Source organism: Cherax quadricarinatus, chromosome 4 (assembly GCF_038502225.1).
Source record: "Cherax quadricarinatus isolate ZL_2023a chromosome 4, ASM3850222v1, whole genome shotgun sequence".
NCBI lineage: Eukaryota > Metazoa > Arthropoda > Malacostraca > Decapoda > Parastacidae > Cherax > Cherax quadricarinatus.
The window spans coordinates 28,117,116-28,142,882 of record NC_091295.1 but is presented as its reverse complement, the minus strand read 5'-3'; the positions used below and the strand labels follow the sequence as shown (position 1 = coordinate 28,142,882).

General features: G+C 42.1%; 1 protein-coding gene across 2 annotated transcripts in view; it reads left to right on the top strand.

Annotated features, from left to right (window-relative positions):
- The first annotated feature begins 3,303 nt into the window (after nt 1-3,303).
- Nucleotides 3,304-25,767, top strand: part of colt (carnitine/acylcarnitine carrier protein colt, mitochondrial) — a 42,611-nt gene continuing 20,147 nt past the window's right edge. The window contains exon 1 of one of the 2 annotated variants that reach the window (XM_053770803.2): nt 3,304-3,567. In XM_053770803.2, the coding sequence (XP_053626778.1) occupies nt 3,475-3,567 (93 nt within the window). In that variant the 5' untranslated portion in view covers nt 3,304-3,474. Of the gene's footprint in view, nt 3,568-16,523; nt 16,754-25,767 lie in introns of those variants that run through there. The other variant, XM_053770802.2, reaches the window with a different exon arrangement.

The window sequence follows — 25,767 nt, the reverse complement described above, 5'->3', positions numbered from 1 at the left end:
TGACACGAGTGATATGGAAGATAACGCTGACCAAGTGATGCCGGAAAATGAAATCGTGGTAAGACCTACTAGGAGAACAGCCACTCAAGCCAGAACCGGCTGGAATCGTCTCCTAAAGGAAGGAGTAATTTGAGTCGTTTAGCAACGAACTCCAGCCGGTCGCAGAGTGGAAAATACTGTATATATTTTCCGGAAATACGGTAATTTATAGGTAAATAGATGCCCTATATTGTATTTTTAAAAGAAGTATGTTATCGAAAAAAAGTAGAGAGACTCGCCTTCTTGGTTTTGAATTTGTATTAGAAACGTTGGTGAATGGGGAAGAATTTTTCGTGCTCTAGAGGTTAAAATTGTGCTGACACCTCTCAAATAGGAGGCGAAATTGGTGGATGTGCATTCCTGCATAACTTGAGATATCAGACGACTGGACAAGACAGCTCCAGGAACCTCAGATAAGCTCTCTAGATTTGTGTGTAATTCTGGCCAGCATTATTTTCATAGATTTAGTTAGAGTGAGGTTTTCTGAGTATGATACACATTAATCTCCAGTCAAATTGGTGAGTGATATTAAGATATATTTTCCTTCTGTTATGTAATTGTGTATATATATAACCATTTATTATTTTTAATATACAGTCCACAAATTTATATATTTACCAGTATTCCTGGTGTATGTATATTTCATTTAATTAATAGGTCCAGAGCAACTTGTGGTTATGACAGTGGTAGGTATCGAAGGGGGACATTTTTGCGACCTAAGTGTCCCAAATTCCTACTTGTCTATGTAACATTGATAAATAATAATTATCTTTGTTATCATTTACTGCTATGTACATAATTAGTTACATTCAGATAAATGCAATTTTCCACAACAATGACTAGATTTTGGTTCTCGATCTTTACTGCTAAAACTTCCACTACATCATCTGAGGCATTAAGCAGTTCTGTGCAAACAAGTGACTCTGCAATGTACAGGCCAACCCCCTCCCCCAGGTTGTAACCTGGGATCCATGTTTCGTTGTCCAAGTGATCCTTTATGTGGGTCTCTGTGAAAGCCGCGAACATTGCCTTTTCCTCTGCAAGCAGTCCACGGATGAAAGGCATTTTGTTGTTCGTTGCTGGTTTTAGACCCTGTATATTTGCAAAGAAGAATGTCATCGGACTGGTGGTATTGTTGGTACTGGCGGGGGGGGGGCGTTTTTTCCGGCATCTGTTGGTTTGGAGTGGAGGCTATCGACTGTGGTTCCACTCCAGGAATGACTGGATTTGGTGTATGATTTCCGCCATTTCCTGCCAGTTTTTTTCCTTCCTGGCACTAAAAAACCTCTCCCTCTTGAGTGGCTGTGGCTACCCAGGTTTTCCCATGGCCTGGATGTTTTGTATCTTTTTGTCCCCTTTAGATGGTGTGCCTGGCAATTTAAGTTATAGTACAGTCTTTCCTGTACTGAAGAGGGACACATTTCAGGGTGAAAAAGCTTACAGGAAGGGAGTTTGCATTTTCCTTTTGTCATATGGGCACAGCATTTTCTAGGGTGGTCAAAGTCATTGATGTCAGCTATGGTCTGTGTACCTTGTACATGAACCTTTACTTTTGATATACCTTTGAAGAGTATCGAGAGTTTATCTACTCTCTGAGCCCGGCTGTGGAAACTTATTTGGTACCTAAAGTTCCACAGGACAGATCCAGCATGGCCATAATGGAATGGCTGAGCTGGGTGGCCCTTATATCCCACCCAAAACAAAGCATTCTCTAGTTGGCATGGATTGTTGGTAAGCTTATTTAATTTATAGATTTACCCTTCAGGGAAGGAGTAGGTAGTTTTACTGGTAGTACACTAATATTAGGATCATTGAGGCAACTGTAGATAATAATAATGTAGACCTAAGACCTTAACATAGGTAGAAATAGGCCGATAATGTAGGCAAACACTAGGATAAGTTAGCTAAGGAGAACTGGCAGCCCTAGTTTGAACGAAGAGACGAGGGTCTGGAAGAGAGACCATCTCATTCTTCTTAAGACAGACACCAACTGGACAAGACGTGCCGTGATCAGCAGACGGCGCCCCCACGTGTCTTCACATTTGAGACCTGGGGAAATCTGGTAGAGGCACCTCGATGTACCATAGATGACCTCCATCAGGCCCATACAGTAAGACAAGACCTCCACTTTATCTCATAGATTTCTGGCCAGTGTCTGGGGAGAATTGTGAGTTTGATCTGTGGGACCGGTGTGCAACAGGCAGTGCATGCCCAGTAAGTACCAGTGTCTCAGGGCAGTCTGGAAGCTAGTGTCTGTGTCTGCATAGTTATACTAGGGGATACATACCCTCTTGGATATAGGAATTTCTGAGGTGCAGGCAGGACACTAATAACGATTGAATATTGCAGGAATTAAGGCTCCCGGTTGCACGTGGTTTCTGAGGGGAAGTCCAAAGGGGCTAAGGCTAAGCTTAGGGAAGTTGAAGATCAGGATATATGCTGCAACACCAAGTAAGTTAGTCCTTTATACGTGCATGCAGGCGAGTTTTCTTGCAACATCAATCATTTGTGAAAATCTGTCCTATAAGCCACTTGTGAGGCTGAGGTACCCACCTCAGAGCTCAGTGTCAACAGAGTTTGCCAGGGTAGGCGACTCACTTGGAGGCAGTCCACACAAATTTTCCCACCGGCCATCGGCCAGGATCGTCTGGTGCCTGCCTGGTCAACCAGGCTGTTACTGATGGAGGCCCGCTGCCCCACATATCCATCACCTGGTGAAGATACTTGTACTTGAAGTAAATATATTATTATTATTATTATTATTATTATTATTATTATTATTAAGTAATGAACTGTTTAGAAAGTGTGCTGCGTGAGTAATTCATGGCCACCCTTTTATGTGCACTGAGGTAGAGGGGCTAGGCTTATGACATATAGAGATACCTCTCTCATATCTCCCAGAGGTCGAAATAATATTCTTTTTCTTCTTCTTCTTCTTCTTCTTCTTCTTCTTCTTCTTCTCATTATTATTATAATTTTATTATTATTATTATTATTTTATTATTATTATTATTATTATTATTATTATTATTATTATTATTATTATTATTATTATCATCATCGTGAGTTGTAGGGACCCACTGTATATTGTGTTGCCAAGCTGGCCAGCAGCTCATAAACAAACATGCATATAACCTGTACTCCGTGCGTGAACCTTCTATTTCAAGAATCTAAGCTCCAATTCCTTACATCAAGAGCTCTTGGCTAGCCTGGTGGCACCACCTTGTAGGGATGATTTATAATAGTGGCAAAGGTTATATAAGAGGAGTGGCCTGGTGGTGGGACCTGGTAACACTGTAGAGCCGGGAGAGTTGTTGTGAGAGGATCAGCTGTGTCTAGCTAGCTAGCTAGGTAGAGATAGCTGGTAGTGTCATATCTAGCCGGGTTTATTAGTGAGGGGGTTTATTCTAGGTGTATCTGCCTAGCCAGGTTAGGATGCCTGCCGTCAGCCCAGCCAAGGACTTCTTAGCAGGGGGGTTTGGAGGGATGTGCCTGGTGGCTGCTGGACATCCTCTAGATACTATCAAGGTAAATGTAACGCTGATGATGCTGGTTTTATTTGGTTTAGGGACTCGGTTTTGATCATACCTATAACTTATGCTAGGTTGGCAACGCACTCGCCTCATACCGAGTGTCCGTGGTTTGATCCCCGGCACAGGTGAGTGGTTTTGGGCATGTTTCATTACACCTGCTGTCCCTGTTCACCTGGCAATAAGTAGGTACCTGAGTGCTAGTTGACTGTCATGGGTCGCATCCTGGGGGACAAGATTACAGGACCACAATGGAAATAAGACAGTCCTCGATGGCACACTGACTTTCTTGGGTCATCATTGGTGGCTAACCCTCTGGGTTAAAAATCCTAATAAAATCTTATCTCTTTTATCTTTCTATTGGTAGGCAGAATAAAATTAACATCCTAGCATAACCTAGGTATAGAATTCTAGGTTAGGTTAACCCCTCAAGGGAGGTTCCTTGATGCTGGTGAGGGGCTCTTGATCTAGGGAATTGGATCTGTGCTCCACTTCCCTGAATTGACCCTGAATACCTTCCATATGCCCTCACAGGCACTGTATAATTATATGGGTTTAGTGCTTTCCCCTTTATAATAATAATAGGTTAGGTTAAGTTGCATTTACAAAAAGTTTTTCCTCATAAACCTAATTAATATTGGGAAATTTACATTAATGAAAAACTTGACCCTCTGAACTCAATATTAACTTATAAGTACACAAGTTACTTATGATTTTGGTTTTACAAACGTTAGTTTACATTTGATACAAATATTAACACAAACCTACATTGTATGATGATATCCCCAGTAGAAATAATGTAAGTTACAGTGTTTGGCTGTATATGTCTGCCTACTTTTGTGTGTGCATGTGTGTGTGTGTGTGTGTGTGTGTGTGTGTGTGTGTGTGTGTGTGTGTGTGTGTGTGTGTGTGTGTGTGTGTATGTGTATGTGTGTGTGTGTGTGTGCGTGTGCGCACACTCGCCTAATTGTGGTTGCAAGAGTCGAGAGACAGCTCCTGGCCCCGCCTTTTCACTGACCGCTACTAGGTCCTTGTGTGTGTGTGTGTGTGTGTGTGTGTGTGAGTGACTGAGTGAGAGATAGAGAGAGAGAAAGAGAGAGATTAAGTTTACAAACTACTATAAACCTTGTAGGTAATACAGGTGCAGACAGTGTGCTTAGTATTGACACAAATGCTGGTATAGTATTTCATTTTGGAAATCAAAAAATAATGAAGTAGCTATAGTAACACAAAAAACACATGTGCATACTACATTATAAATTAATTTGTTACAAATTAAGTCTTGAACTAAGGTTTCATATGCAACAAGTTCACAATTGGCTACTTTTGTAACATTGGTAATAGTGTACGGGAAATTATACAACTCTTGCCGATTATGTCTACATGCAGGTTAAGCGCTCAGTATTCAAATATATTGTCTAACACAGTCACTTATCTCGATGGGCATGCTAATTAAAACACCTGAACATGTTTTGTAATGTAAATCAAACATTGATTATTGTCATATATTTAACTTCAAGTAGTGTAACAGTATGTATTAACCCTTTAAGGGTTGAGAAGCCCTCTCCCAAACTCATTCTCAGGGTCAAAATATTTTTGGAAAATTTTTTTTTTCTTATGAAATGATAAGAGAATCTTTTTCTGACCGTAATGACACCAAAAGTATAAAATTTGATGGAAAACTTACGGAATTATGCTCTCGCGAAGTTAGCAGTTTCTACTATATTTACGCATCAGTGATTTCACCCACTTTGAGCCCTATTTTTGACCAATTCTAATGTTCCGGTCTACTAAAATCATAGCTATTTCGCTAGAGTTCCATTTGTTCTATTGAATGAGCACAAGAAACCGCCCACTTACTAATTTCAACTACCCAATAAAGCAGTCAAAATTTGGCAATTTGGCCAATTTCACACAAATTTCAAAAGATGCCAATTTCAAAAGATGGTCCAGAATAAACAAGACAGACATTCCTGGCACCAAAGTAACATTTTATCTGTTCATCAATCACGTCTCCAGGCCCCTCTTACATTACTTTTGCTTTCCATTTTGAATTTTTAGTCTCACAAAAAATAGAAGATTTACTGTTATGTGTACTACTGCATCATTGTAAAAATGGTATAAATAATATGAGCACACTTATAAAAGAATAGTAGACTCGCCAGTTGACATGTATTGGACGCGTGGCGTGATTTGTTTACTCTTGAACATCGGCAAAAATTTAACATTTTTGCTACTTTGAGCTCGGTTTCAAGGTACTTGTCATTGTGAAACCAATCACAATCATCTCTATTTCTGTAATATATCTTCCGTTCCATCAAATGAGACCAAGAAAATGAAAATACAACCATAAATACCATACAAAAATACACTGCAAAGTCACTGTTTTAAACCAAAAACACAGTCTGAGTTTTTTTTTTATTATTATGCACTGTGTGCTGCACGATTTTTTTTATTACGCGCACACTGTCCACGCAGACCCATTCTTTCATATGTAGGCCTACCAGCTTTCTCTCTCTAGATTTGAAGGCACTAGAATTTACGCGTACTAGTACGGCACCAGTCCTGGCTTGTAAGACGTATTAGTACGGCACCAACCCTGAAAGGGTTAATAAAGCCTGGGACACAAGTATCAAGGACTCCGGTGGAATTAAGTCACTTTGATATTTTTTTTTGGGGGGGGTGGTTATCCTAGGTAATCCGCACATATGCTGCTATGTATGACTATTTATGTAACTGTATTTATGTGTACCTGTAGCTGAATAAACTTACTTATTCAACAAATCTTCACTTGCACATTGCTTATTGTACTTGTAGTGCAGTATTGTAGTATATATTTAGTAAAGTCATTCTTCTTCATTTCTGCAGCTTCACCAGCTTGGTGTTCTTTAACTTTAGCTTGGTATTTGTTGATATTGCTACTTGCTTTGATACATCTAGATAATTCCATTCCTTTACACAGTAACTGTATTGTATGAGAAAAGGGGTTTTTGATGCCAGATTTAATACAGTGGGTGTTTCAGATTGCTTACTAACCCTAGTATCATGTTGGTTTCACTTTCCTACTCTTTCAAAAATTTTAGGCAGTAGACTGAACACAGGTTGTTGGCAACATTTTGAACTTTATTAATTTTAGGTATTTTATTGTCTGCTACCTTTATCATTTATAATTTTTGCAGTGCTTCTTTACTTGCATATTCCTTTAAACTTTAGCCTCATACACAGAATTATTAGTGGAAACAGAACATCACATTACAGTGATTTTGCCTAAAGCAAATCTGCAGGGCAACCTGTATCTTCTAGCTTACTTTTTTAGCACTGTATAAACTAACAAATTTTAATAATTCATTATACAATCATTGTGCCTATTTGTATTCTAACTACCCTGGAATTCATTTTGCTACCATTTCATTGTTGTATGATTTGCATTATGTTTTAAAATATTGGACACTTCTGTGATTGTCTGTAGACTATATGATATCCATCTGTGCCTAAATAGTATACTCTATATAGCTAAGTAAGACACACATACAACATTTGGGCATCTTTATTGTTGAAATGCTATGCCTGCTCTGCTGGCCTCTTTAATTAAATACAAAGGTAACAAATATTGGAGACAGCAAAAGCAGTGGAGACACAGAGGTAAAGTGATCAATCCCTCAACCTTCAAGCAGTACTTTTTAAAGTGGTCAGTCCCTCAGTCTTTGAAATGTGTTCAGCTTCATTATCTTGATCAAAGTGAAGGTGAAGCATGAGAATGGGACCTTTATACTGGGACCTGAAGTGAGGTGATGGATTTGGAAATGGTGGCATAGGAGACAGATCATATAAATTGAGGAACACCACAGGTGTCCTACTGGCCCATGCAAGGCAGGTCTCTCTCAAGACCCTTATAACTAGTGGTACAGCAATAAAGTTATAGATGTCCTCTGTATCAAAGTACAGTGGACCCCCGCATAACGATTACCTCCGAATGTGACCAATTATATAAGTGTATTTATGTAAGTGCGTTTGTACGTGTATGTTTGGGGGTCTGAAATGGACTAATCTACTTCACAATATTTCTTATGGGAACAAATTCGGTCAGTACTGGCACCTGAACATACTTCTGGAGTGAAAAAATATCGTTAACCGGGGGTCCACTGTACTGTGGTGTTGCTATGCCAGACAAATACCATTATAATAAATGTATACAGTGGACCCTCGGCTAACAATATTAATCCGTTTCTAAGAGCTCATTGTTAGACGAAATTATTGTTAGCCGAATTAATTTTCCCCATAAGAAAATATGGAAATCCAATTAACCCATTCCAGACACCCAAAAGTATTAAAAAAAATTTTTTTTTCATGAAATACATATTTCCCTACAAGGAAAACAATGAGACATACACAATAACTATATAAATAAATGTTAAAATGACACATTTATTGAAGAGTATTGATGAGTGATGAGACACTGTTTTTCTTGAACATTCTGGGATTTTCAGAGTGATACATGAGTAAATGCTTCACTTTGCAATCCCCACTAGCATTACAACAAAACAAGAAAGTTAGCCTGTCTTTCATAGGCTTGTGTCCTGGGAGTGCCTTTTCCTCCTGAGTAATGTAGGTCCTGTTTGGCATTTTCTTCCAGAACAGGCCTGTTTCGTCACAATTGAACACTTGTTGGGGTTGGAATTTTTCAGCTTCGCCATGCCTTATCACACTGCGTATACCACTACAATTCTTAAATCTCTCAAACCAACCTTTGCTGGCCTTAAATTCACCAATATGAGCACTAGTTCCAGTCATTTTTTTCCTGTTTACCCGAGTGTTAGTCGACTGGTGTGGGTCGCATCCTGGGGGACAAGATTAAGGACCCCAATGGAAATAAGTTAGACAGTTCTTGATGACACACTGACTTTCTTGGGTTATCCTGGGTGGCTAACCCTCTGGGGTTAATTGTTTCTCCACATCTTCGAGTAGTACAGCTGACGATGGTGCAACAACAGCTGACAGTGGTGCAGCAGCAGCTGACCATGGTACAATAGTATTTCGATAGTATTTCTCGCCCTTTTTACCACAGGGTTGGCACTAGAAGCTTTCTTTGGGCCCATGGTGGCTTATTTAGCAGTTACAAGCACTATAAACAATGGAATAATACAAAATGTATCGAATGTATGCATGAAACTGGCCACCCTGGCTTGTAAACAATGACAGCAGGGCAGCTGAGGCGCTCAGGCTGGATGGACAGGTTTGCAACGAATCACGTTGGGCGAGTTTTTCATCATTAGCCAGGCCAAAATTTTTACGCTCAAATGCTTCGTTGGGCGGATTTAACATTATGCAATGCTTTCGTTAGCCGAGGGTCCACTGTACTGTCTGACTCATCAGCTCCACAGTATCTTGGTACAGAGGACATCTAGCAACCTGTCATGTCAGTATATTTAACAAATTCCACTTCACCAGTAAATACATTAACTGCAATCAAATAAGTCATGACTGAAATGTGATGCAAAGATAGTACAAGTAACAAATTTTTGTATTTTCTTGAGAGGGTGAGCTCAATGGCACCAGATGTATTCTTCCTGGAGGCTGTTCTGGGGGTCAATGTCCCTTCGGCCCAATCCTTGACCAGGCTTCCTAATGGATTAGGTTGTGATTAACCAGGCTGTTACTGCTGGCCACACACAATCCATCATATAAACCAGGGCTGTGGAGTCGGAGTTGAAGCATTTCTTGAGTTACTGGAGTCAGAGTTGGAGTTGGTAAAATATAATTAAAGGAGTTGGAGTCAAAAGTTTTATGTGCTGACTCCACAGCCGTGATATCTAACATTAGATATCTGTCCAGTTCCCACTTGAAGACAGCCAGGGATATATTGGTAATTCCTCTTCCTGATACATATCATTAAGAAAAAAAGTGAAGATGAAAGTTAGAGACACTCCCTCTACAGATGAAGATGAACAACAGTGAAACTTCTCAAAGGTTCCAGACGCTCTCAAGAATGAAAATAAAAGAAATACTGGCTAGAAAAATGAAAAACATTCAGACCATTAATAACACGGACCATGGTTTGAGTAGTCCCCTCCACTTCTCTGTTTATTCATGCCATTTTTACACTGATTCTTTAAGATTTTTAGCTTGCAGATTTTCATATTCTTATCACCAACTGATGAACCTCTTCTGATAGTAGATACATTAAACTTTAGATCAAATGTTGTGTGTCCTTCATGCATTGATATAATGATAATAAAATAACAATACAGTGGACCCCCGGGTAACGATATTTTTTCACTCCAGAAGTATGTTCAGGTGCCAGTACTGACCGAATTTGTTCCCATAAGAAATATTGTGAAATAGATTAGTCCATTTCAGACCCCCAAACATACACGTACAAATGCACTTACATAAATACACTTACATAATTGGTCGCATTCGGAGGTAATCGTTATGCGGGGGTCCACTAATCTTTATTTCTAAACGTATACGATACAACTGATACAGCTCTAGTTGACATCATTGGCATGCCATGTAGAAAGCCCATGGTAATGCAGAGCATTTTGGGCAACTTAGTTTAATGTTCTTCCCAGGCTGCAACCCACAACAGTCAGAAAACACCCAGGTTACCTACTTACTGCTAGGTGGGCAGTGGCAGCAGGTGTAAGGAAACATGCCCACCTTTTCACCCATGCCAGGAATCTATATCAGACTCTTAGTGTGTGAACTGAGGACACTACCAATCAAGCCATGAGCACCCTATTCTTGACACATGCAGATCACTGGTACGTAAGACTCCAACTTCTTTATCAGTTCAAGTTTCTGACTAACAGATTATGTGCTTTCTCTTGACACCAACAATATCTTCAGAGACCATGCTTAATCAGAATGTATTATAAAGCCAGCAAATTGTAAACCATATTTTGTAGAAATTAAGTTTTATCATTATCTTTTAGTACAGTATAAACACTGTAAATATAGGGTAAACAGAGAGTGAATGACTACTACTGAATGTGCACTGGCAAAAACAAAATGAGTAATTGTTTACTGGCCACTCTGAAGTAGCAGTAATAATGAAATCTTTTACCCATCGGATTTTGTCTTTTTTGAAATCCAACAAATTGAGCTCTGTTAAACTGTGGTTTTATACATACATGTATTTTTTTATCCTGTGCTTATTAGTTTGATATATATTTTTTTATATTTGAAGGTTAATTATAACTTGTGGATGTTAATATGTGTACAAGTATTTTACACTGTAAACTTTTTCTTTGTTAAGGTTTCATGAACTACTGGAATAGCAACCAGTTGGTAAATCTCTTACTACACCAGTAATAGACTCCTTGATCATTTCACCTAGTTAGTCTTTCACTTTTCTTCAGTGCACCTTTTTCTCCCTTGTCTATCATCAGCTACAAAAGCTCTTAAATGTTAATTGGATGCTTGATTTGATTTAAGGGAACTCTCACAACATTGTGGACACCATTATATTATAGGTTAACTTCATTTCAAGGCCTTTGTTTTGAATAGCAAGGAAGGTGGTGTACACTTACTTTGCAAAGGCATTTGACAAATGTGACCTTGGAGTGATAAAACATAAAATAAAGTCAATAGTTTTAACAGGAAAAGTAGGGAAATGGATATTCAGATTTCTAACAAACAATACAAAGTGAAATGGTAAACAGAACAAAATCTACTGTAGATAAAGTAAAAAAGTGAGTACCTCAAGGTACCTTGACTGTTTTTCATCCTCATTAGCAGACACACAAAGAACTCTAGCCACAGCCTTGTATCCTTTGCAGACACAACCAAAATAAGCATGAAGCCGCCTCAGTAAACAGAAAAATTACAGATATTGTTGAAATTTTCCAGTGGGCAAAAGAAAATAACAACATTCAGTGGTGAGAAATTCCAATTGTTAAAATATGGAAAGAATGAAGAGCTCAGAAAAATCACAGCATACGAAATAAAGGAAGACCATCATGTAGAATGAAAGAAACATGGAAAAGACCTGAGAATAATGTTTGATGACCTATTAGAGAACACAAGGCCAATAGAACAAAGCCAGAAGAATAACTAGGTGGATAATGACAATCTACAAAAACGAAATCGTGCCAATGACAGTACTACTCAAATCACTTCCACTTGTGCTCTCGCATCTCATATTCTGTGCTCACAGCTCATTTCAGAGTAGTAGAGATATCAGCTAGAAATGCCTTAAGAATCTGAAATGTACCCTAGAATGGAGGATGGAGAAATAACTAGTTATATCTAGCATACTGTACATGAAAGATATTTTAGCAGTAGAGTCCAAATCTGAACACTACCTGAAGTTTACCTGGAGAGGGTTTCGGGGATCAACGCCCCAGTGGCCCGGTCTGAGACCAGGCTTCGTGGTGGATCAGGGTCTGATCAATCAGGCTGTTACTGCTGGCTTCGTGTAAACCGAATTATGAACCACAGCCTGGCTGATCAGGTACTGACTTTAGGTGTCTGTCCAGCACCTTCTTGAAGACAGACAGGGTTCTATGGGTAATCCACCCCTTATGTATCTTGGGAGGCAGTTGAACAGTTTTGGGGCCTTGACACTTATTGTGTTGTCTCTTGGTGTACTCGTGGCACCCCTGCTTTTCATTGGGGTAATGTTGCATCACCTGCTGAGTCTTTTGCTTACATAGGGAGTGATTTTCGTGTGTAGGTTTGGTATTAATCCCTCTAGGATTTTCCAATTGTATATTATCATGTATCTTTCTTGCCTGCATTCCATTGAATACAAATCAAGGGACTTCAACCGTTCCCAGTAATTTAGGTGCTTTATCGTACTTATGTGTGCCGTGAAAGTTCTCTGTACGTTCTCCAAGTCAGCAATTTCACTTGCCTTGAAGGGGGCAGTCAGTGTACAGCAGTATTCCAGCCTAGTGAGAACAAGACGTTTCAAGAGAACCATCATGGGTTTGGCGTCCCTAGTTTTGAAGGTTCTCGTTATCCATCCTATCGTTTTTCTAGCAGATGAGGTAGATACATTGTTGTGGTCTTTGAAGGTGAGAACCTCTGGCATTATCACTCCCAGGCCTTTCACATTAGTTTTTCACTCTAATGTGTGGTAAGAATGTTTTATACCCTGATAAAGTTTTAATTTCCTCAAGTTTTCCATATCTGAGTAATTAAAATTTCTCATTGAACTTCATATTGTTTTATGCGGCCCATTTAAAGATTTGGTTGATGTCTGCTTGGAATCTTGCAGACTTCGATGGAGGATACTGTCATGACAATTCGGGTATGAGAGGAGTGAGGGGGATATGGGAGGTGTAGAATATACCCAGTGAAAGCAGGGGTAGCATTATCATAATTAGAGAACACTGTCGACATCTGTGGTCTAAGAGTACATATCAGAAATATTGCGGCAAGAAGCGTAGAATTTCTCACGATGAAACTGGACCACTATATTCGCCAGTTGTCACATCAACCAACCTGATGGATGAGTTAACAGACTGCAAACACCAACAGTAGTAATTTGTATTTTAAGTACCCAAAGGGTTTAAAGGGGTGGATTGGTAAGCCAGTGGAAGGCCTCGGTCAGATGACAAAGAGCTCCAATAGCTGGTCATCATATGACTAAGATTCGCGTTAGGAAACAACCTGTTTCTTGACGAATCTTACCTAACCTAATATAAGAAACAGCCTGGTTAACCAGGCAAAGAACAAGGAAGCCAGGCTGAGAGAGAGGGTAGAAAAAAAAAACTAGAAATCGGTCACAGGTACAGCATGGCCTTCTGTGAGTCTCACCTTGCCTATTGCACATGTCCTTGTGTGTCATCGAGACATGACCTTTTGTAATTTTCATTCACACTACACATGGCCTTGTATGTGTCTCGTGTCCACACAAGCTTGTGTGGGTCTCCCCCATACTACACATGACTTTGTGGGTTTCATGTACACATGGCTTGTGCGGGTATCAAGTTAATTTAGTCTGGTACACATAGCCTTGTGCAAGTCTCCTGCACACTTTATATATGTACTATGTATATTTCCCTTATTCTACACATGACTTTGCATATGTGTCGTCATGTATACATGACCTTACAGTTAACATACACTTAGGAACCAACACTTTAAAGAAGAAACCTTGACATTTCAGTTCGTCCTGAATCATTGTGATGTTACAGCAGAACAAGGAAAGTCACTGAGAGCAGGAACTTGTATCCATCAGTCAGGACATGACTGACCGTATTGAGAGCAAACTCTTGTAGTCTTCAGTTAGGGCATGACTGACTTCATTGAAAGAAGTAATTTGTAGAAATCAATCGGGACATGACTGCACTGAGAGAAGGTACCTGCAGCTATCAATCATGACGCGACTGCACTGAGAATAAGAAATTACAGTCATCAGCCAGGCTATGACTGACTGCATTGAGAGGAAGAACCAGTCAGACCATAACTGGCTGACTTCACTAAGAGCAGGTATAGCCATCAGTCAGAAGTGGTGTCTACGGTGATAACTTATAAGAGATAGCCTCGCTGCAGTTACGGGTAGCATTGCAACACTGGACACACCATGGGAGGTGTGTGTATCGTGTTATTTTCTGTAGTATGTAACTTAGTGAAATGAAGGCTTGAATCTCTGCAACTGGGGAATAGACCCCTCCCCTCCTTTTCCTCGACGTATCCTCTTAACTCCCATAAACATCTTTACAGTTTGCAGCAAATTTCTGGGTTAGGTTATATTGAGATAAAACGTTCTTGCTGGGCGAACAAATTACGGTGACCTACTGAATGGTGTGAGAGACCATGTCAGGTTACGTATGTCAGTGGTTCTTGGCATTATTAGCCACTTTCAGACCAGATCTCGTAGGTTATTTACGTTCTAATTCTCAAGAATTTCTCAAGATGAAACTGGACCACTATATTCGCCAGTTGTCACATCAACCAACCTGATGGCTGAGTTAACACACTGCAAACACCAACAGTAGTAATTTGTATTTTAAGTACCCAAAGGGTTTAAAGGGGTGGATTGGTAAGTGTGACTTTGTAAATGGTCCAAGTCGGACCGAAGCGCCGTCGTAAGCTCCTCTCTTCTATGTGCAGGTTATTTGTGTATCGTTCCAGTCACGGTATTGTGCCTTTTTTTGTTATTTACGTTCTAATTATTTGTCTCCTTAATGTGTAATGGAGTGTTGCTTTGTTCCCCCCTCCAGAGCTGCTACTTTATTGTGCACCTGTAGCTCATCCTGTCTGTGGCAGCATTAGAGGAGCACCGAGGTCACAGTGGGTCGTAGACCTCGCCTCAGGTGTGGCACCAGAATTTCTATGCTGGGGGGGGGGACTTGTGGGTGATTATCTTGTTGGAAAGGGGATGGAGGCTAGGAGACTTTTATAGCAGCGTTATTATTATTTTTATTTTAGGGGCCGAGAAGTGACCTTTGTTTCTTTGTACGGTTGAAAGGGCAAGTAAAAGAAACAAATAATATAGAAATTTTTATTAGCCGATTAAAATAAACAAACAGTATGGAAACCGTTATTGCCAAATGTTTTGCTTGGACACCAAAATCTTCATGAAATCTTGTGATTTATGCTGTGTCAAGGGAGGTTGCTTGATGCTGGTGAGGAGTCCTTGAGCCAAGGAATTGGACTTGCCCTTCCCTTCCCTTCCTTTCCTTGGATCGAATCTGATGTCTTCCCATGTCTCAGGTGTTGAATGACCCCTACGGGTTTTTGCGTTTCCACTAAATAATAATGATGTGTATCTAACTTGAATTTAATACAGAGGGATAATACTGCAGAAGGTGAAGGACATGAAGCAGTGTAAGGTGATCAGTCTTGATGAAATCTGTTGGAGACGGTGGAAATGGAGAAGTAATATGTGACCAACCCCTCAGCCTGGAAAGGTGTTCAGTCAAACAGTTTTAACGAGTCTAAAATAGATGCTCCAGAGAATTCTCCTAAAACTGGACACTTGCTTAACCTTTTAGCATGACCTGCTTTCACTAGCCCTTCAAGGGAAGTTTATTTATTCCGGTGAGTGGCTCTTGATCTAAGGAATTGTACCTGTGCTCCAATTCCTTGAACTGGGCCAGGAATTGTATCACCCTAACGGGTTTAGCGGTCCCCTCACGACTAATAAAATGAACAACTTCCAGTAATGGGCTCCGCCTACCTGGGACGTTGTCTTTGCCTCTCCTGGCTAGTATACAAGTCTCCATCTAAGAGCATCTTTAAATTCACGAAGACTTGGACTGAATACCTTTCTAGGTGTAACACCACCCTTTTAGATGTAACACTACCTTTCTAGGTGTTCACTGTAGGCTGGGGGACTGATCACCTGAACTTCATCTTCCCCCGTTTGCAGTATTATTGATAGAGTTGCTGGTTGAACGTCTTCACAATAAAGGTGCCCGTGTGTTGCACACGTCTTTTTCCAATAGGTGTCTAGTCAGTGAGGTGTGGGGTAAAATTACGTAGTTTGGATATCGGTATAATTCACGACGACAACTGATTTATAATGTAACTCGTGTTGTGTAATTCTAACATGGATAATCAGTGATGTCAGAGATAATACCGTCCTTCTCTTGAGCGGTGGCCTTGCCCCTGGCGATAGCCTCGTCTAGTTCATACTCAGTGTATAAGGTATATGCTATTTAACATAAATTGGACACGCTTATATCTCTCATCGGGCTTTCTAAAATGTAGATATTAGGTTGTAACATGTGTCCAATTCTTGATGAACTCTTATGCTTTGCGGGTAAGCTTGGGTGCACAACATCGTCTTTTTTTTTTTTTTTTTTTTTTTTTACAATTTTGTTAATACCATTCCAGACTGTATCGTAACTTAAAATCCTATCAGAAGACTTATTTAATATAAACGAGTAGCATTAAGAAAATTTGTAATGTAGCATGGAGAATCTTAACAATGAAAGTGAGACTGAAGATGGTAGCTGGCAACTGTACCAGCTGAGGCGGCCGGCCGGTGATTCTACTCTCACCTGTATGGAGTTAGTGGAGGTGACCAGGCTGGCTCAGCCAGCTAATCTATTAAGGCATAGAGACAGACTAAATAGTCACCAGGCTCATATTTATCTCGTGTTGACCTAACATATATAGTGGAGACCATGCCGGAAAAAACAGTTTCCGGTATCAAAGACTTTCTGGCGGGTGGATTTGGCGGTGCTTGTACGGTGGTGGTGGGACATCCACTAGATACTATGAAGGTGCGTACTAGTACCTCATAGGTACTCGCATACCTTTCGTGGGGTCCTTATTTTTTTTTCCTGGTGTTCAAATGGACCAAGCAACAGCTGGAACATAACTCGTAATACTTTTTGCAAAACCATGTGACAGTAGTATATAGCATGGAAATACCGACAAGTTGTTGATAAAGGCACAAGCAGCAATTGGAAATTTTATTAATAAAATTTAAACTTTTGTTGCTACTTTTGCTTCGATTTACTACAAAAAAAGTAGTTATGGTCGAGAGTTGAAGTAAGAACTATTGTTTTTAGTCTCATTTGGGGATGATTTTTTTTTTATTTGTTTTGCCCTTATTTTTTATTTACTCCCCACTCTTACCGTCTCTGCATTTTGTCTGAGACACAATTACCTCCAAGCTGTTAGCTCGAACAAAGCAGGAAAAAAGGGATGGATTGACCTGCATATTCCTTGGTTGTAATAAAGCATTTTATACACCAGAGACTGATCCGTAAACGAGAAGAGCAGACGAATAACGAATTGTGGTACAGTGGATCGCAGAATACCAAGTGATGGTTAGGAGGAATATATCAGGATGGGCAGACGTGGCAATTTATTTCCCACAAGGGTCAGCATTGTAAACGGCACTATTAATACATAAACAACTTATCAAAAAAGCTAGTCCTTTACTTCTATTTTTTTAATTATTTAATAACGAATGAAAAAATGGTGAAGACCGAGAACGACTTCCAAATAACTGATAGATTAGGAATGATAGACAAATAGCTGCTGGAATTCAACCCCAGCTAGTGCATTCAGGAGCCTTATTGAACCCATTCTAGACTCGACAGCACATCAGACCTGTCAAAGTATACAGCAACTGAGGGGCCCACACCTTATCAAGCTTATAAGGAAACTAAAATTTCAGAGGTTCGTAATGAGACACATTTTGCAGAGTAGGCTAAAAGAACGGAACACGGAGACATTAGTAAATAAGTCCCAGGGAAATACGATAACAGCGTACAAGATACTGAGTGGACTTGATAAGTGAGAAGGAGAGACTGAAAGGCAGTAATCGGGAGTAAGACAGTATTTGGAAGTTAGACTCGAATGTACCACGAGAGCGTTAGAAATTACCTCTTCTTTCTCATTGGTCAGAGATAGGAATGACCTTGAGGGAATGTCGGTAGGACACCCACAATCTAGTTTTCAAGGATAGGCACAACAATGACCCAAGAGCCAGGAAACTAATAACAAGAAATAGAAACATTAATAGTGTATAGACCGATAACGCTTAATCTCTCACTTCTTTGAGAGAGAAGTTAAGATTGCTGAACGCCATCTTCTTCCTTGGGTGAGTCTTTATTACTTACTATTACTAATGTTCTGGTATGACCCTTACGGGTTTAACGATTCACCATGAATATTATTATAAACCACAGAATTTCCAGTACAGGTCAGGACAACATAGTTTTACAACATGAGCTCCTGCGCCTCAACCATTATTCAATTGCCACATGAATGCATGAAACACAAGCAGAGCTTGACGAACTTGACGAAAGCTTGCTAAATGTGGCCGTGTCGATTGAAAAGGTTGCAGCACATTCCATTCGAGTTGATTATTATTATAATCAAAAAGAAGCGCTAAGCCACAAGGGCTATACAGCGCTGCAGGGTAGGGAAGGAAGCAAGGGAATTGGATGGCAGAAGGGAGGGGGGATGATCAGCAGGTTACAGAAAACAGCGGGGCAGGGGATAGTACGGGGGTAGAGGGTAGCAAGAGATACAAGTAGAAAGGGCTGAAAGTATCAAAATTTGTGGAGTAAGTCAGTCGTTGTCAAAAAGTCAATGAGAGAGTCCGGATGAAAGGTGGGTCCATCAGCGAGAAGGGAAGGTAAAGAGAGAACAGCGGGGCGAAGACGACGACAGAGGTAAATTCTGCGTGCTCGTTGATAAAGTGGGCAGTCCAACAGAATGTGGCTGACTGATAATGGAGCTTGGCAATTCTCACAGAGAGGAGCAAGACGCCTCTCCATGAGATATCCATGAGTAAGACGAGTATGGCCAATGCGAAGACGGGAGAGAGTAGTCTCCCAACCTCGACACTGGTGATAAGAAGACGGCCAGTAACCTATACTCGGTTTAATAGACTGAAGTTTGTTGCCGAGCATAGTAGACCAACGTTGTTGCCAACGGGTGTGAAGGTGGGAAGATATTACAGCAAAATAGTCCGTACATGGAATACCTCTATAAGAAACTGGTAGGTCATGTACTGCTGACCGTGCAGCAGTGTCTGCCTGTTCATTGCCCTGTACGTCAACATGACCAGGGACCCAACAAAAAACAATATCTTTATGCTTAGTAAAGATGCGGCGTAGCCAAAGTTGGATACGGAGGACTAAGGGGTGAGGTGTATCAAATTTTTGTATAGCCTGTAAAGCACTAAGGGAGTCTGAGACAACCACAAATGATGACACAGGCATAGATGCAATACGGATAAGTGCTGTAAGGATGGCATATAATTCAGCAGTAAAAATACTAGCTGAAGATAGTAAATGCCCTTGTACGACGCTGTCCGGAAACACTGCTGCGAATCCTACGCCGTCAGAAGACTTAGAGCCATCTGTGTACACAGCAATGGCATGAGAATGAGAGTGAAAGTGGTCAAGAAAAAGAGAGCGGGAAGCGACCGTAGACAGTTGGGCTTTCGAGCAAGGGAGGGAGAAAGAACAGACTCGAACAGCTGGAACTTCCCAGGGGGGTAGGGAAAAGTGAGATGCTACATGTACATAGAAAGGTGGTAGTTGAAGAGAAGACAAGAGCGAATGAAGGCGAAGAGAGAAGGGACGGAGTAAGCAGGGGCGGCGAACAAATAAAGAATGTCTACTAATATCAGTGACCATTCTATAAATGGAAGGATTGCGGAGATCATGAGAGCGTACATAGTAGCGCAGGCAATGGGCATCACGGCGATCGGATAAGGATGGAACGTTCGCTTCTGCATAGAGGCTTTCGACAGGGGAAGAGCGAAAAGCACCAAGGCATAAACGTAATCCTTGGTGATGAATGGGGTTAAGGCTAGAGAGAGTAGCAGGAGATGCCGCTGAATAGATCTGGTCACCATAATCAAGTTTCGATAAAATAAGGGTGGAATGTAGGTGAAGGAGGGTTCGACGATCAGCTCCCCACGAAAGATGAGCAAGGGTTTTAAGAAGGTTCAGCCGGCTGTGACAAGTTGCCTTCAGAGAGGTAATGTGAGGTTTCCAGGATAACCTACGATCAAAGAGGAGGCCCAGAAACTTGACTGTATCACGTTCAGGGATACGTGAGCCATAGAGGTACAAAGGATGATCAGAGATGACAGAGCGTCTAGTGAAAGTGATTTGGTGGGTTTTAGTGCTGGAAAATTTAAACCCATGTGTGGTGGCCCAATTGGAAACACGGTCGACTGCATGCTGGAGAGAAACTGTAAGGAGGTGACAGTCAGCGCCTGCACAGGCAATAGCGAAGTCATCAACATAGAGTGATGACCAAATATTTGATGGAAGACTAGAGGCCAAATCATTAATAGCAAGGAGAAAAAGTGTTGTGCTCAGAACACATCCCTGGGGGACACCTTCAGCTTGGACAAAGTCCGGGGAGAGCACATTATTAACCCGAACACGGAAATGCCTGTCAGTTAAAAAGTTCTTAAGGAAGGATGGTAGATTGCCTCGAAGGCCTAAGGAGTGGACTTGGGCTAAAATATTATACCTCCAAGTTGTGTCATATGCCTTCTCAAGGTCAAAAAATATGGCAATAACTGAGTGGTTATTCGCAAAGGCATTACGAACATACGTATCCAAGCGCAGTAAGGGGTCTATGGTAGAACGTCCCTTACGAAAGCCATATTGACGAGTGGAGAGACTGTTGTGTGTCTCTAAATACCACACTAAACGTCTATTTACTAGACGTTCCATTACTTTGCAAACTGCACTGGTAAGAGCAATGGGACGATAGTGGGAGGTTTCATGTCCCGTAGTGCCTGGTTTGCGGAAAGGGAGAACAATGGCGGATTTCCACAGCTGTGGAAGAACTCCTTGTGACCAAATAAGATTGTAAAGGCGTAATAGGACTGCAAGGGCTGACTGATGTAAATGTTGTAGCATACGAATATGAATGTCGTCGGGCCCAGCTGCCGATGATCGACAAGCTGAGAGTGTTGCCTCCAGTTCTTGAAGTGTAAAAGGCACATTATACTGTTCTTCTCTGAGAGAAGAAAAGTCCAAGGGTGCTAACTCTCTGGCAGACTTTGAGGAAAGAAATGAGGGGCATAGATGGAGTCCCTGAGAAATACGGACCAGATGATTGCCAATTTCATTGGCAACATCTAGTGGGTTTGCTATATCAACACCGGCAACTCGCAGAACAGGAGCCGGGTCAGGAGAATATTTACCACTCAGTTTTCGTACTTTTTTCCAGACTGCACTCATAGAGGAAGCAGAGGTGATGGTGGAGACATAATCTCGCCAGCAAGTGCGTTTAGCGTCACGGATGACACGGCGAGCGATCGCACGCTTCTGTTTAAAATCAAGGAGTCGCTCTGTGGTTCTATTGTACCGGTACCTGCCCCATGCAGCGCGTTTCAAACGTACTGCACGAGCACAAGCAGGAGACCACCAAGGCACGCATTTCTGAGAATGCCTGCCCGAAGTTTGGGGTATAGAATGAGAAGCTGCGGTGAAAACGGAGGACGAGAAGAGGTGTAAAAGCTCATCGATGGAGGACGAAGAAGGAACCTCTTTAAAAACAGTCAGGTGTGAGTAAAGGTTCCAATTTGCCCGATTAAATTGCCAGCGTGGGGTGCGAAGAGGTGGCGAATATGAAGGGGAAGAAAGAATGATTGGGAAATGATCACTGTCATGTAAGTCCGGGAGAACAGACCAAGTAAAGTCTAATGCGGCGGAGGAAGAGCAAACTGAGAGATCGATGCAAGAGAGAGTATGAGTCCGAGGATCAAAATGGGTGTGAGTACCTGTATTTAAAACATGGAGGGGGTGGGTGGCAAGAAAAGCCTCTAACTGAATTCCACGGGAATCACAGTGAGACCCTCCCCAGAGGAAATGGTGGGCATTAAAATCACCAAGTAACAGAATCGGTGGCGGTAATGACGAAACAAGGAAGGCAAAATCCGGAATAGATAATGCCCGAGAAGGAGAGAGATATAAAGAACAGAGCGTATACCACCTATGTAAGTGGATACGGGCTGCTGTGTAATGCAGCGAAGTATGAATAAATAGTTGATGGTACGGAATATCAGTGCGGAGAAGAAGGGCACTTTCATTAAAGGTCCCATCAGGAAAAGGATCTGAAGAATACAACAAATTATAGCCTGAGATGTGAGAAATAACAGCAGAGTGTAATTTTGGTTCCTGTAAGCAAACACCAACAGGGGCAAACTGGGAGAGTAACATCTGAAGCTCACCCCGATTACCCCTGAGGCCGCGTATATTCCACTGTAAAAAGGCCATGATTGGCAATGATAAAGATACTTGAAATCCGCAGGTAAGGGTTCCTACGGACTAGAAGGGTTAGAAAAGTCCACATGCGGAGGTAGTGGAAAATGTTCAAGCAGCGAAGGAACGGTGCGCTGTGAAGAAAGGAGTTGCGCAGATGGAGCAGAGGAGAGAGAAAGAGCGGAAGGTGGATCAGTGTCCATTGATGGTTTGGTCTCTGCAATATATTCAGAGATTGCTTCAAGTGTTTCGGAATTCAGAGATGTCGTATGGGAGACAATATTGGGAATGGTAGGGGGAGGATGAGTAAAGATTGGAACTGTATTGGACTGTACCAAGGTAGGGGGGGGCGAAAGGGTGGAGGGAACTGGAGAAGCGTGGCAGGGGACAGAAGAGACAGGAACCTGGGAGGTGGCAGAAGAGGAAGAAACTTGGGAGGGAACAGGGGAGGAAGGTACATTACGAGGAGGAGGGTGAACCTCTGCACTTGTAACCGAGCCAGTGAGAGGGGAAGAACTAGGGACAGAGACAGGGAGGGTAAAATGAGGAGGTGGAAGATGGGTAGGAGGTGTTACCGGACCTTTTTTTGACTTTTGAGAAGTAGAGGGACGATTGGGAAGAGGTGTCGTACGAGGTCTCGTCGATACTGAGGCTTGTAAGAGAGAACTCGAAGAAGCGAGATTAGACTGAGGCGTTGAAGTAGGGACGTCTGAGCCGAGGACAGCAAAAGGATTAGATACAGGAGTGATTATGGGAGAGGTAACCACAGAGGTGGGTGTAGAAGATGGGATACCAGAAGTGGGGGGACGTTTTGAAACACGGGAATAAGAAACACGTGGGAGTCTCCCTTGGAGGCGGAGATGAGAAACTGCCATGGCATAAGGGAGACCTTCTGTCTCTTTGAGGTAACGGATTTCCCGCTCGTTTAAATAGACCTGACAACGGCGAGAGTACGAAGGGTGAGCCTCATGACAGTTAAGGCAAGAGGGAGATCGATTGCAAGACGTATTAGAATGGTCATCGGCACCACAGACTGGGCATTCGGCGATAGATCTGCAATATTTCGCTGGATGGCCAAATCGCCAGCAATTTCTACACTGTTGTGGTGTAGGGATCACCTTTCGAACTTGTAACCGATGTCCTGCTATATAAACGGAGGATGGGAGTTCTCGGCTGTCAAAAGTTAAACGAGCCACATTGCTAGGGTATCGTCTCCGCCCACGGGCAGGAAGAACGTAAGTGTCTACCTTGAGGATTGGGAGATCTTGGAGTTCCAGCTGTTCGAGAATGTCGGTGCCACATGTCTGGAAATTTTGTTGAACTATGGTATGGGGCAGAATAACGGTACCACTACAAGAATTGAGGGAATGATGTTTTTCAAGGGTGACAGGAACAGTATCTATATGGGAAAGACGAGAGAGCTCACGAGCCTGGGTAGCATTCTGTACGGTAATGATGCGCGTACCGCTCTTAAGAGCATGAAAAGAAATATCTTTACCAACATGGCGTAGGAGTGCCTTGCCAATACTATGGTCAGAAAGATAGGCAGTAGAGGAAGTTGGTCGTAAAGTGAAGAATTTAGTCCACTGTTCAGTCTGAAACTGAGCGTGGAAAGGTAGTGAAGGACGTGTCAATCGTTTCTGAGAAGAACGAGAAGGTGAAGGTGGAGAAGTATCATCAGCAGGTAATTGTCGTTGACGTTTAGGCGTGGGACCAGAGTTGGTCCGACGTGGAACGGGTCGGCGATTTGAAAATTGCCGCACCGTAGAGGGAGAGGCCGGAAGCATAGTCAGAGGAGAGCGAAGGTCTGATAAATCGAAGGAGTCAGTCGAGGCCTCAGTACCTGAAGCGGGTGAGGAAACAGCACCGGCAATAGGTACAGAGGCATGAGGAATGTCTGAAGAGTGGTCCAAAGACGAGGCGGGGTCAGAACGGGGTGCGGTATCAAGAAGGGGCCCGGGGGTACTAGGTTCATGGACTAGGGCTGCCATGGTTAGGTTACTTCTTTCTTTTTGTTTTTAAGAAAAAAAAAGAAAGAAGAAAAGAAAATAAAAACAAAAAAAAGAAAAAAAAAGGGGGGACCGGGGAGGGATAGTTCCTAGGAGGAATGAAAGGGCCAGAAATCTCCCTCCGCGCCCAAGAGGACTCGACACCGCTAGTAGCGCAGATGCAGCATGGAACCCGTGCCATACCCTACCCTTCATGCCAGTAAACCAGCAATCTGGGATAGCAACCTCACATCTGCCGAGCTACCTCGGTGGACAAAAGAGAGGGCGGCCGGATATCCGCCACAAAGCATACCTCCTTCAGCCACCACCCCCGGAATCCGAAAGGTGGCTTCCAGAGATACACCCGTCGCCCAAAAGACACCCAAAGCTACTCCGGGATACCAGAGAGGGATCGGGACATCCCTAGGCAATCCAGATTCCACGGCAAACTACGCCACCGCCAAGAAACCTCAACGGAATGGGATGGACCCCGGTGTCCTTTCCCCTACCTAGGAACTAGCGCGCCTGTGGGAGAAATCACGAAGGCTAAAAAGAGGAAGGGCAAAAGGGAGGGGTGAGGAGGAGGAGGAGGAATGGAAAAAGGGGAGGATGGGGAGGATGGGATAGGGGAGGGGAGAATGGGGGGTAATTAGGTTCGGTCTGAGGAAGAAGACCGACAGGGCTAATTCCTCAGACCAAGAGCCTCTTCACCACGCCAAGGAGCCCCCCTTGAAGAGGCCATTCGAGTTGAAATGGCAAATTTTGAACCGGCGCTGATTCTGGGTGAGGATGTCACGTGTGTATTCCAGGGCTGTCCTGGCGTAATTATTGTTCATAATATACATAAATGATCTTGCTGTGGAATTGAAAAACAGTATATGTAAATTTACAAACAATACTAAAGTGGTATGTATTATAAATTTAAAGATAAATTAGGACACTGCGGTAGGATTCGAGCTTCAAGTTTGTATGGAGAGACTAATGTGATGCTGGTGAAGCGTTCTTGATATAAGGAATTGAACTTATCTTCCCCTTCCTTGGATCAACCTTGAATGATTCCCATTCCCCAGACGCTATATAATCTTGCTTTCCTTCCATCTGGACCCTTCAAGGTGGGTCTAGTTATGTAAATGAAGGGCTTTGACGGATGTTACCACACTTCACATATGTATGTAACTACACTTCACATATGTCACTACACTACGGTTCACGTATATCACTACACTACGGTTCACGTATATCACTACACTACGGTTCACGTATATCACTACACTACGGTTCACGTATATCACTACACTACGGTTCACACATGTCACTACTCTTCACACATGAATGTCACCACACTTCACACACGTGAACAGACATGTATGCCATAACACATCACACATGTAAGTCACCACTAATGGCACTCAATGTACATTATGTCATACAAATAGACATAACTGCATGTTGTAGATTTGCAAGTCGCCACACTTCACAAACAGGCAATTCACCGTGTCACACCCATATAGCTATTAACCAAATGCCACACGTGTCACCACACCTCACACATGT